Source organism: Tetrahymena thermophila (genome assembly GCF_000189635.1).
Source record: "Tetrahymena thermophila SB210 genomic scaffold scf_8254464, whole genome shotgun sequence".
Classification (NCBI taxonomy): Eukaryota; Ciliophora; class Oligohymenophorea; order Hymenostomatida; family Tetrahymenidae; genus Tetrahymena; species Tetrahymena thermophila.
Genome location: NW_002476241.1, coordinates 108,434 through 120,911, shown reverse-complemented (window position 1 = coordinate 120,911; position 12,478 = coordinate 108,434). Strand labels below are relative to the sequence as shown.

The 12,478-nt window shown below is 20.4% G+C and overlaps 5 protein-coding genes across 5 annotated transcripts; all 5 read right to left on the bottom strand. All coding sequences in view use genetic code 6, as the record gives it.

Annotated features, from left to right (window-relative positions):
* Positions 1–775: 775 nt before the first annotated feature.
* TTHERM_00578710 (EB1-like protein, putative) lies at positions 776–2,125 on the bottom strand (the record flags this gene model as incomplete). Its single annotated transcript, XM_001022872.3, has 4 exons — positions 776–1,687; positions 1,765–1,868; positions 1,920–2,004; positions 2,063–2,125. 4 exons carry the CDS (start codon positions 2,123–2,125, stop codon positions 776–778), a joined length of 1,164 nt encoding a protein of 387 aa, XP_001022872.2.
* A 1,487-nt stretch (positions 2,126–3,612) lies between these two features.
* TTHERM_000578709 (hypothetical protein) lies at positions 3,613–4,020 on the bottom strand (the record flags this gene model as incomplete). Its single annotated transcript, XM_012799496.1, has 1 exon — positions 3,613–4,020. One exon carries the CDS (start codon positions 4,018–4,020, stop codon positions 3,613–3,615), a length of 408 nt encoding a protein of 135 aa, XP_012654950.1.
* A 1,104-nt stretch (positions 4,021–5,124) lies between these two features.
* TTHERM_00578700 (zinc finger, C2H2 type family protein) lies at positions 5,125–6,027 on the bottom strand (the record flags this gene model as incomplete). The annotated part of the gene is made up of 1 exon (XM_001022871.1): positions 5,125–6,027. The coding sequence occupies one exon, from the start codon at positions 6,025–6,027 to the stop codon at positions 5,125–5,127; it is 903 nt and encodes a 300-aa protein (XP_001022871.1).
* A 1,242-nt stretch (positions 6,028–7,269) lies between these two features.
* On the bottom strand, positions 7,270–7,818 carry TTHERM_00578690 (zinc finger, C2H2 type family protein; the record flags this gene model as incomplete). Its single annotated transcript, XM_001022870.3, has 1 exon — positions 7,270–7,818. The coding sequence occupies one exon, from the start codon at positions 7,816–7,818 to the stop codon at positions 7,270–7,272; it is 549 nt and encodes a 182-aa protein (XP_001022870.2).
* A 538-nt stretch (positions 7,819–8,356) lies between these two features.
* On the bottom strand, positions 8,357–10,786 carry TTHERM_00578680 (transmembrane protein, putative; the record flags this gene model as incomplete). Its single annotated transcript, XM_001022869.2, has 9 exons — positions 8,357–8,429; positions 8,532–8,709; positions 8,763–8,833; positions 9,900–9,977; positions 10,085–10,299; positions 10,356–10,458; positions 10,525–10,574; positions 10,630–10,719; positions 10,775–10,786. 9 exons carry the CDS (start codon positions 10,784–10,786, stop codon positions 8,357–8,359), a joined length of 870 nt encoding a protein of 289 aa, XP_001022869.2.
* Between the last annotated feature and the right edge of the window lie 1,692 nt (positions 10,787–12,478).

Sequence of the window (12,478 nt, the reverse complement as noted above, 5' to 3'; positions counted from 1 at the left end):
ATTAATGAAATTAAGGAAATAAATAAAAAACTATAAATTAATTTTAAGATTTCAAATTAATCCAATAAAAATGAAATTCATTTAAATTATTTTTTTTATGATATCATTTGAATAACTTACATTATTACTTAAAATAAAAGAATCAATTATTTAAATTTATTTTTTAAATGAATTTTGTTGAAATGTTATTTTATATTAAAATGCTATTGATTTTTTTATTATTATTTTGCATAGCTTTGATAACTTTTTTGGAAAATATTAAATAACTTATTACTATTATATTAAATTAATTTCAATTTTTTGTTTAACAGAATATAGAGAACAAAGAAAATTGTTTTAAATTTAGCCTAATATACCAACCAACCAAGCTAATAATAATATTTAATTAATCAAATTACTGATGGAAATAAGCAATTAATTAATTTTAAAACTGGAATTAATTCAATAAAATGAAATTTTATAAAGCACTTGAACTACTTTCTTACTTACTTATTTATTTATTTAATTACTTTTTCTTTAACAAAGAAAGAGTTATTTCTAATTATACTAAAAACTAATTTTAATTATTTTACTCAATAAAATCAATTGCAAAAGAAATTTTTGAAATTCTACTCCAAATTGACCTTGCAAATGTATATTAATTATATGAATTTAATACTAATAATTATTTATATAAAATTTTTATATAGAAGGAAATAAATAAGTCAAAAATTGTGAATATTTTTATTTTGTTTGTTTGCTTGCTTGATTGCTTGTTTTGTTATAAATAAATATTTCAATTATTATCCTCTTCAACTTAGTCCACGTACTCTGAAATAAATATTTTTCTGTCATGATTTTCTTTCTGTTCTTATTTTTAGGTAATTAAAACATTAGAATCAGGTTGTATTTGAACCTATTCTTGAGGAGTAGAATAGAGAATATCTTTTATTTTAAAAACTAATTCATCTACTTCATCTCCAAGATTTAACTCCTCATAAAGCTCAAGAAGATGGTCTATATTTTTAAGCTTGCTAAAATAGAACTCTCTTTCTTCTTGTAATTTTTAATTAATTGCATTTGAATCGCTATAGCTACTCACCACAATATTGTTGTTGTTGTTGTTAATGTTATTGTTATTGTTATTATTGTAATTATTATTTGTGATAGGTAACAAGAAATTGCTATTATTATACACACTGTTTATTTCATATGAACTTTAAACATTTTTTATCATATTTTTGTTAAAAGGTTTACTCTATGCTGAAGAGTTGGATGAATTACTAGATTTTCTTTAGTTAACTATTATACTTTCATAGATTTAATTCTAACCCCTAATGTTGTAGTTAAAATTATTTTGCTCCTTTTATTCTTTCTATTCATAAAGAGTTTGAGATTTATTTAAATCATTGGAAATTTCATTGGAAATCATGATACTCGTCGCTTATCTAGGAGCTACTTATTTTCTATTTTAATTTACTTTATTTCCCTGAATATTAGAATCTTTTGAATTTATAGTAGTTGTTGTTGAAGCTCCAGCATTGCTTTTACCTTCAATAAAGCTAAAATCTACCTCAATATTTCCCCTTTTCCCAACTGGGTCGTATTCTTGTAGTTATTTAGCTCCTCCATTTTAATCAAAATACTTTTTTATCCATTGTGCAAACTCTAAATTGTCTTAATATTTGCACTTTGTCAATTTCTCAACCTAATAAACAAAAAATAAAAATTTATTATAAATCTATTTGGTTTATTATTTTTGTATAAGAAAAAGCGAATGAATACATCTATTGGTTTGTTAATTCCTATCTTAGTGAATGACTATTATAGAACTTTGAAATTGTTGACAAACTCATATTCAAGCTTTGCTTTCCAATTTACTTTACTTACTACATAAAAATGGATAAGTTAAATATGAATTAGAATATTAGTAAAAATACGTTGAACTTTATTATTGTGAATGCAATCAATCAACTGACATGCTATAGCTCCAGTCCCAAAGCATTCTATTTTTGTTATATTTAACTTTAATATGCTTAATTATCTATCCTTTTTTTTATACAAAATTTAAATTTATAGTTACTTTGAGAACCTCGTTTATCCACTAAACCATTTCTCCCCTTGATAGATTTTCAACAGAAGCCATTAAATTCCTCTCTTTCTTATTTCAATTAAGCTTAAATGGTTTATTACTAAATTTAAAAAATAATGCAATATCTATTTATTTATTTATTATTTATCTTGCAAATTGTTTATATATTATTACAAAACCAATATAATAAATTTAATTATTTTCTTTTACTGATTTAAGTAGAAAATAATAAATAAATACATAAGCCAATCCCTAAAATTACTCGTTTTATATCTTAATAAAATCAACACAATTAAATATTACTTTCTTGAATAATGTTAAATTGATTTTGTTGAATTGTCCAATAAAATATTTATGAAATAAGTTTAATTTTAAATATTTTTCAAAAAATATCCAACAAAATTAATTTTTTTTTAACATAGGAAAATTATGCATAATATAAATTATTTGTTTATTTAGTTATTTACTTGTTTTCTTGTTTGGTTTAAATCATGATTAAATAAAATATTAATAAAATAATTTATTCAAAATATTTATGAAAAAATAAATTACAATTGAAAAGAAAATTAAAAATATCAAAGAGCATCATAAAAACAAAAAATAAAAAGATTTCAATACTATTTAAAATATAAATGGAAATTTTAAAAATAATAAATATAATCACTTTGCTTAAAATTTATTGAACACATTTAATTAGAATTATTTTAAATGTTATCATATATATTATGGCATTTAAATTATCATTGAAGACAATTATAAAAGAAAAAAGTAAAATTAAAATATATAAAAGCCAACACTTATTTATATTTCTTTATTAAAGATTAAGATATTTGTACTCGTTAATTTTTCTTAACGAAAGAATAAAATATGTTTTTACTAATTAAAAAATAAATGGCATTTATCTTTTAAAAATGAAAATAAAATAGGGAATAAGTAATTTGAAATAATTGTAGAATTTAATTTTAAGTGTTTTTAATTTACTTTTATAAAAAGGATATTATAATATAATCAAAATATTTATTTATTTATTTATTTATAATTCATAATTGTTATTTCTTTTAAGCTTGAATATAAAATTGGATTTTTTATTACTTCTTATTATGATCAAAAAAATACATAAAGTTTATAATATCTATCATTTATCCCTAGCTAGTTTTAACAAAAATAAAATCAGAAAAATTTTAATATTTAACAAATAAAGGATTTTTTATTGAATTAATCTTGTTAATAGATAGATAGATAGATAGATAGATAGATAGATAGATAGATAGATAGATAGATAGATAGATAGATAATTTTACATTTTTTGGTTTTTGGTTTGAGAAATTAATTTGATTTGAGATTATTGTTTTTATTATTGAGTAACATGAAATTTTAATTGAATAGGTAGGTAATTTGAATATTATTTGTAGTTATTATATTTAATAAGGTTTAGGTAGAAGGCTAAATTTATTTAGATAATAACATCATTAGAAATCTTATTGATTTTGAGAAAAAGAGTATATTTTTTGATATTTGCTAATCTATCTTTCTTCAAGTGCTCAGATTTATTTTCTTATAAATTTCAGAATAAAACATTTGAATTTTTTGTTAGTAGCCACTTCAATAACTTTTATGTATAATATTCGATACTAAAGCTTTATAATGAGTAAATTTTATTATTTTATTTATTAAGACTAGTTTTTACTAGTTTTTCTAATCAAATTTTATTGAAGCATAATAGAACTCCCTTTTTCTTGTTTATTTAAAAATACTATGCCTAGAGTTACTATCTTAGGATATGCATGCTATCTATCTATCTTTATATTTCTTTAAAAAAATTTGTTATGTTTTTAGTTTACAAAGATTTCATATTTGCTGTAATTAATTATCGTTTGTTTTTTTGTTTGTTTTTGCTCTGTTTTTAAGTAAATAAGGTATATAATGGGAAAGCTAAAAAATTCAAACATGAAGATATCTATCTATCATCCATCTATCAATCAACCTATAGATATCTAATTTTATTGCATCTAACTTTTCTATATAATTAAATTTTATTGAGATAAAACATTTTTATAATTGTTTCTCAAATTGAAATTCAGATTAATGAAAATAATTAACAAGTTTTACATTAATTTTTTGCATTAGATGATGAGAATTAAGTGTTTTAATTTTCTTAGGTTTTGCCTTTTTTGAGAGATATTTTCATAAAAATGAATATTCTCAAAAATTTGTGATGATTTTAAATAGAATAAATGTTTATTTGAGAAAAAAAAGCTATTTTATTTTTAAATTTAATTAGATTTTTCCTTCAAAATTGTAAGAAAGATTTTTAAATTGTTTTATAAAATAAATATGTGTTTGTTTGATTGATTGCATGTGAGAATCAATAAAAATGAAAAAAATAAAGTGAAAATGATTGAAAGAATATTTATATTTAATATAGAAATTGAAAAATGAAATGAAAAATATATTTTTGAATACATAAATACATACATTTTTAATATATTTAATTATATTATTTAAGAGAGTTTTTGATTATTTACAGCATATTAAATCGATTCCTTTAATTGACGGCTTTTTAGTGACAAAATTTGTTAGATTTGTTAGGCATTTCAATAGAGCCACAGATTAAGATTAAGAAATAGGATTAGACAAAGAAATATAAAAGAAAAATTAAATATATTGTCTGCCTTATGAAGAGATTGATTTGAGACAATTAATTAATTGATTGATTAGGACTCTTTTCTATCTTATACTATAGACAATAGCAGTAATGGTAATAGAAAAACTTGTTAAAATGTATTAATTATAGTAAATTCTTATCTTATAAAGTCTATTGTTCTTTCTAGCCAGCTTTTTATTCTTGTGTCGATCTGATCTTTTTATTTTTAATTGTCACTAACAATACCAATTTATTCTGATCCATAATTTGCATTCTTTTCTATGCATAATAGTTATTTGAGAGAGATAGAGAGAAAATAAATATTTATGTAATATAAATGGGACTTTAACTAATTTTTATATAAATTTATGTTATCGTTTAGAAATATTTTGAAATAAAGCCTTGATTTTCAGTTCTTTTGATTGGGTTTAAGTAAGTAGTTGTTGAAGAAGTTGCGCATATATTAATCTTGTTCTAAGTTCAAAGAACTATGGATTTTAATTAAGTAAGACTGTTCTGAAGGAGAATTGGAGGTTGATGAGGAGAAATTAGCTTATTCTTTATTAGATTAAAGCTGATTACATTATTTAATTTAATTTTCATTTTATTTATTTTCTGCAAAAGAATCGATTTAGAATTTGCTGCTAGAGTGTGAAGGTGAGCTGCTAAGACTGTTATTATAGTTTTTCTACTTTTATTCCTTTGTGATTTCTAAGGGTTTGTTACTTTTAATAAGGTCTTTGTAGAAGTTAAAGGATTTGACATCAATAGAAATCGTTTCTTGTTTCTATTCTTCTATTTCTTGTTCTTCTTCTTTTTTAACAATAAATGGTTGAACGTTAAAAAAGACAGTGCAAAATGCATTGAGATATTATTGAGTTTAGAATTAAATCTAGCTAATATCAATATCATTCCACAACTCTTAGAATTTTATATGTTCTTTTTAAAGGATAATTTCTTGTTATTTGTTGAGATTATGCTTTTCTATTAATTCTTCAATATATTTTATGTTTTACATGAAAATCCCTCTGCATTGACTTGCATTGAGTTTTCCGCAGCAATTTTTTAAGACTTCATGTTTCAAGATGAAATTTTTTATTTTTTCTTTAACAAGAGGGTTTAATCTTTGTCTTCTACCTTCAGGTACTCCTCTCTTGATTTTCCATTCATCGGCATTGTTATTATGGGTCATCTTAATATGATTAGACAAACTAGACAAAGTAGAATATTCTAAGCCACATTTGCATCCGAATTAAGGTAAAACGAGATTTTCTTCTTCGTTCATTTTATTTTACTTTTTAGTTTCGATCATTTTTTTCAATTTTAAATTTAAGGTATTTATTTGCTCTATATTTATTTTTACTGGCTTTGAGGTGTTTTTTTTTTTATGTAAAATTTTAAAAATTATTTATTTATTTATCTAAAATTTAAAATATTCTTAGTATTTAATTAAAGTATGTTTTTTTCATCTATTCCAAATAAAAGCTTTCTTAAAATATCCTCTATTAACAATTTGATCAAAAAAAATTAGTCTTTATTAGATAATAGGGGTTAAAATAAAATAGATAAATCTATGAAAGTAGATAGCAACTTTTAAATTAAAAATTGATATAATTAGAAACAAAAAAACAGAATTCGATAACTCATGTAGATTACTCATAAGTCTACTTCAATTAACCTAACCTATAAATTTAATAATTAAATTACTCTTTAATTCATTTCATTTATCAATTTAATTTTTCTACACTGATATATATATATGATAGTACTACATAAATAAATATATATGAATTCTCTTGTGATTAATATATGTTCTCATCAACAAAATGGTAGGTAGATGATTATTTTTTTTGAATAAGAAAGGTTTAAGATAGATTTTTAATTTGCGAGATTGTTAAAGGCAGGGATATTTTTAATCAATATTTAAGACTTATGACGACAAGTCAATGTTTTGATTTTTGAATTTCTTATTATTAATTAAATGAAAATTGTAAATTATTGAATAATTAATTTTTAGAGCCCTACAATTAATTTCACATTATTTCTTACAACCTTTTGTTTTTATTTTAATTTCTGACAGTTTTTATAAGTTATTTTTCTTCTATTTTCAAACTATTAAGGCTATCTTTGAAATTCTTTGCAAATTTATATATAAATTTTAGGGTGAAAATAATGATTACAAATTCAGTAAAAAGGTTTTTAAAATATATTATTATTATTATTTATTAAAAACCTAAAAAGATATTATTTAACTGTTATTAATTAACAAAATTTTTAATTAAATTGATTGGAGGGTTTGCATTAATTAAGTTATATATTTTTTAAAAGAAATAGTAAATTATTCAGTAACGATGCATTCTGTTTGTTGCGACTCTTTTCTATAAATAGAAAAAATTTGCTTGCAAGCTTGATTGATTAATTGACTGATAGCTAATTTGCGATGATACTATTTTTAGCATGAAACACATTAAAATCTAGTTTAATCAATCAAAAAAAATTTATTTGTTGAAATCAATCAATCAAGAAAATAATCTGTTGGGTTGATTTGATTTGATCAAATTTCCTTCATTTTTTCAATAAATTATTCAATGATTTTTTCCTTTTAATTTCTGAATTTCAATAAGGAAAGACTGTAACAAGCTTTTAGTAATTAGTTCAAAGTTGAATTATTAAAAGATTCGTATAATTATTTAAAATGAGTATCAAAGAATGATTTACTTTGATTATACCAATAGAAAGCATCTTCATCCATTTATATTAAACTTACTTATGTGTCAATTTCTTAGTTCATGCTATTTATTTGATTTTTTATGTTATCAAGATTTATGTTATTGATGAATTTTTAATTTGATTTTAATATTAAAATAGCAATCTGATGTAATTTTTGAATTTCAGGAACAAAGCCATCTTTAATTTAGTAGAATACTGGTGATTATTTAGGAGGTCTACCTCTGTCCCCTTTATTAACTTAAAAAGATTTATCGTTGTTATGCTTTTATTTTATATGGTTTTTTAAAGTAGAATTTAAATCATATTATTTTCCACAAGTACACTTGTATTTTGTTTTGGGTTTACGAGGAATTTTAACCACCATATCTGTCATTATTATTAAGGTAATTCTTAAGTATATAAAATTTCTTAATATACTTTATCGAGATCAATTATGATTAAAAAGTAATTCACAATTTACTTATATTATCTTTTGAAATAAATCTTTTTCTTTTAAAAAATTAATTATGAAATTTTTCCTAATTTTTTTTTGTTGCTCAATGTTTATCTTATTTCTGTCTCTATGGATTTTCTCTCAAAAAATAAAAGTGTTTTATTATTTAAACAAGAGAGAGTCTATTATTTTAAAAGGAAAAAAACAAATTTTTTCTTTCTTTCTTTTGTTTGTTTGTCATGCTATTTTTAATTAATTAAACATCTTTTAGAATAAAGAATTATTATGTTATGATAGAAAAAATCAACAGAATAAATATAATAACATATCTATTTAAATGAACTATATACATATTTTTTGTTACTTACTTGTTTGCTTTATTAATTGAATAAAATTATTATTTATTTCTTCGTTTTTATATTAATTTATTTTATGCATTTGTTAAATTGGTTTTTTTTTTATTTTATTATATAAAATATCAAGAAACGCCAAAGTAAATGCCTACTCCGACTCCAGTGATAATCAATAATACAATTATAATATACCACATCCTATTTATTTATTTATTAATTAAAATTTTCTAAATATTCTAACAAATTCAATATAAAAAGAAAGAATATCCTTCCTTCCTTCTTTCTTTTTTTAAATCTTACTTCTTTGATTTCTTTTTTTTTTAAGGTGTTGTAAAAGTTTCAGATTGATTAGATTCTAAATCTCTTTTGCTTAGCAGTTGATCACTCAGTTAATCGCTATACTGACTGCTATTGTTTGTCACATAATTGCTTCCTTTAACCTATGCGTGCATCTGATTTATGTTTTCTTCAATAAGATCTTTTCAATTAAAAGCTATAAATTAAAAAACTAATTAATGCCATTTTTTGTACTTAAGCATTTTCCCTATTCTTTGATCATTTCAAACAGCTAAATCATCATGGAATTTAAGTTGTTGACTAATCTATGTTCATATTTTAAATTGAAATGTTTAAATTTTTAAGATTATTATGAGTGCTCCTCTATTAAATAATTTTTATATATAAAAATTGCTCTTATATTCTCAAATTATTTCCATTTTCTCTTGATATTTTCTTCCAAAATATAAAAATTTAATTAACCAAAAATAAATAAAAGAAAAACATTTTTGCATGAAAATTCTTTTTGAATTTATATTCCGTATAATTGGTATAAATCTCAAAATAAAAGCTTTTAATATTAAAATAAAAGTATTTTATTTGAGAAATTAACAAATAAGTAATTATGAATGAGCTCAAACAAAAACTTTATTTATTTATTTTGCTTATCATTCAAAATAAATTTGTATAAATTCTAGTTTTTTTTAGAATAAATAATTTTTATTTTTCTATTCTTAATATTTTCAATTAAAAACTATTTTTGGATTTTTTTTTTAGAATAAACAACTAATTTCTTATTTCTATCCTAAATCTTATTATATTCTAAGAGTTTTTTGGATTATTATATATTTTCAATCTACTTATATTTAAGAGTTGAGAAATTATCAAAAAGTAATTATGAATGAGCTCAAACAAAAAATTTATTTATTTATTTTGCTTATCATTCAAAATAAATTTGTATAAATTCTAGTTTTTTTTAGAATAAATAATTTTTATTTTTCTATTCTTAATATTTTCAATTAAAAAACTATTTTTGGTTATTTTTTTTAGAATAAACAACTAATTTCTTATTTCTATCCTAAATTTTATTATATTCTAAGAGTTTTTTTGGATTATTATATATTTTCAATCTACTTATATTTAAGAGCTCTTATCAATTTTTAATAAAAATGAATGATATATTTATTTCAATTCTTTTAAGTATTTAAAATTTATAAACAAACTAAATATTTTTATTTGTTCCATTCATTTATTTTTTTTTGAATTACTTTTTTGAATAATAATTTTTGCTTTTCAATTAATTTTTTTGTTTTTCCTTTTATCATTTTATAATATCATGGTAAAATTAATTTTAAAATTGTTTAAAAATATTATCTAATGAATTAATTTTACTATTAAATTTTGTCTAATTCCACTTGCCTCTGCTTGACCATTTCCTACTCGTAATCTATGACCTGCATGTTTGCTTAACTTGTTTTTTTTAAAAGTTATTACAAAAATATGCCTTTAGCTTTTGAAAAAAAATTAATTCTAAACTTTTTTTGTGAGATTAATAGAGTTTGTAAATATTTTAATACATATCTTCTGAGTCCCCTCCTGAGCCACTTACTTCGCTTTTAAAATAATCCGATGACTAATTAGATATTTGGGAAATATGCGATTTTTAGTCAACTTATATCTTTTTCTTTTATTCAAATATTTAATCTGAAAGAGTTTGAAGATTTTTTAAAATTGATTTCATTTGTTTTTCTGCTTTGTTGCCTCCATCTATGCATCTCTACATCAATTACTACTGTTTTAATCAAACAAATTTTTTTTAACAATCTAAAAGTGTTAAATTCAAATTACTCTCTATTAAGTTTGTGATATCCTAATAATATTACTACTAAACTATGATATGTATTTTTGCATGTTTTATGAATTTTATTTAAGCATTAACTCAATTTCTTGTCTATTGTTTTTATTTATAAATAATATTTTCTTCCTTCATCCTTTTTATAAAAGACTATATACTTACTATAAATTCCATGCTTCGCTGTAATTACTATGGTTAACACCTGTTTTTATCTAATAATATCATGCATTTATATTAACAAACTAGGATGCTAAATTATTATTTTACCATTTATTAGAGACTTTCATCCTTCGCTTACACCTATTTTTAAATATTCTCTACTTACTCAAGATAGTATTCTAGCTTTAAAAGATTTTCCTATTATTAAATAGTTTTTTAAGTTAATTAGGAATGCTTGTTGACATTTATGTACTTATTTTTGCATTTGTTAAATCCAGTAACAGAAGCCTATTTAAAAATCAATGAATGAATAACCACTAAATAATTATTCTTTTAAATATATCCTTAATTTGATATCTGGTCAACAATTTGTATATTTATTAAGCTTTTTGATCAAATAAGTATTTTCTATTTTTTTTATATAAATGACAATAATGGATAAAACCAAATTAATACTTATATTTTTAATTATTTGTATTTATTTTTATAAAAATTGTAAATATAAGCTATTCCCCCAACATTTTCTTTTACAAAACACTGAATATTCTGTAAAATTTATTTTTTTCATCCTTAATATTTAAGTTACTTACTGCACTTAATACTGAGCTAAGTAACTGTATTTTCAAAATAATTCAAAATTTAGTCAATTAAATTTGAACAATAATTCATCTTTATTTATCTACTCTATATTAATTCAATTCAACACATGCCTATCCATCCATCGGCTTATAAATAATATATGTGTATAATACAATCTCTTAAATTTTATAATTTTATATTAATTATTTTAAATTACTGATATTTCTTAAAAACAAATATTTAATATTTTAAAAATAATATTAATTATTTCAAGTTATACTTAGATTAAATAAAATAATTATTGATATAAGTTGTCTATGTCAATTAATCCTTAATTTTATTTATTTCAATAGTTAATATTCACATTATTACTTTTCTGTATGTTTTTATGATAAAATGACTTAAATTTATATATTTTGTTTCTACTCTAAATTTTTATATTAAAATATGAAGGGGGATTCTGATATGAGATTTACATCTTACTTTTTTAGAGAATAAAATAAATAAAAAGAATCTCAAAATTTAATCTAGAAATATTAAAAAAATGTTCTATTATGAGAATTTATACACATCATTTAAATAGAAAGTTAAAAATAAAATATAAGCATATTAAAAATATTTAGAATTTCTTTCTAAAAAAACTTAGTAACTTCAAAAACAATATTAAAATAAATGATATAAAAAAATAAATAATTGATATTAATCCTATTGCATAATTTTTATTACTACAGTGTCTGTCTGCTTAATAAGAAATCCCCCCTACATTAAGATAATACTTCAATAATATAAATTTAAGAATTTTATTGTCACTAAAGGGTAGTATTAATACATTAAAATATTAATATCTTAAATTAATTTAGTGAATAAATATTATTTTAAAAATTATTTTTAGAATTTGGTATGTAGTTAGATCTAGGAACAATTAAAATTAAGTTAAGAATTAAGAAAAAATTAATTAAAAATTGTATTTTTATAAAATAAAAGTAAATATATGTAAGAAAGTTATAAAGCTCGATATTTTTTTTGACTTGCTTTAGATGTTTTCAGAAATATTTATTTTTTTAATTTTACTTTTTAACTGAAATAATTATCTAAGCTATTTTTAAACCAAAGAATAAATTTTTATTTATTTTATCTTAAAACAATGATTTTATAAGATAAAATTATTGATTTATTATGTTTTATTTATATATCTATTTATACTAAGCAATCATTTTAGTTTTAATAAAATTTAAACAGTTAATTTTATTTGATATATTAATTATCCAGATACCAAAATCAAAAATTTTATGTTTGTAATCGAAATTTGTTTTTTGTGTAAGATTACCAATCCTGGATTTTATGAAATGATATCCATTATTTGAAACGTTCATAAAAT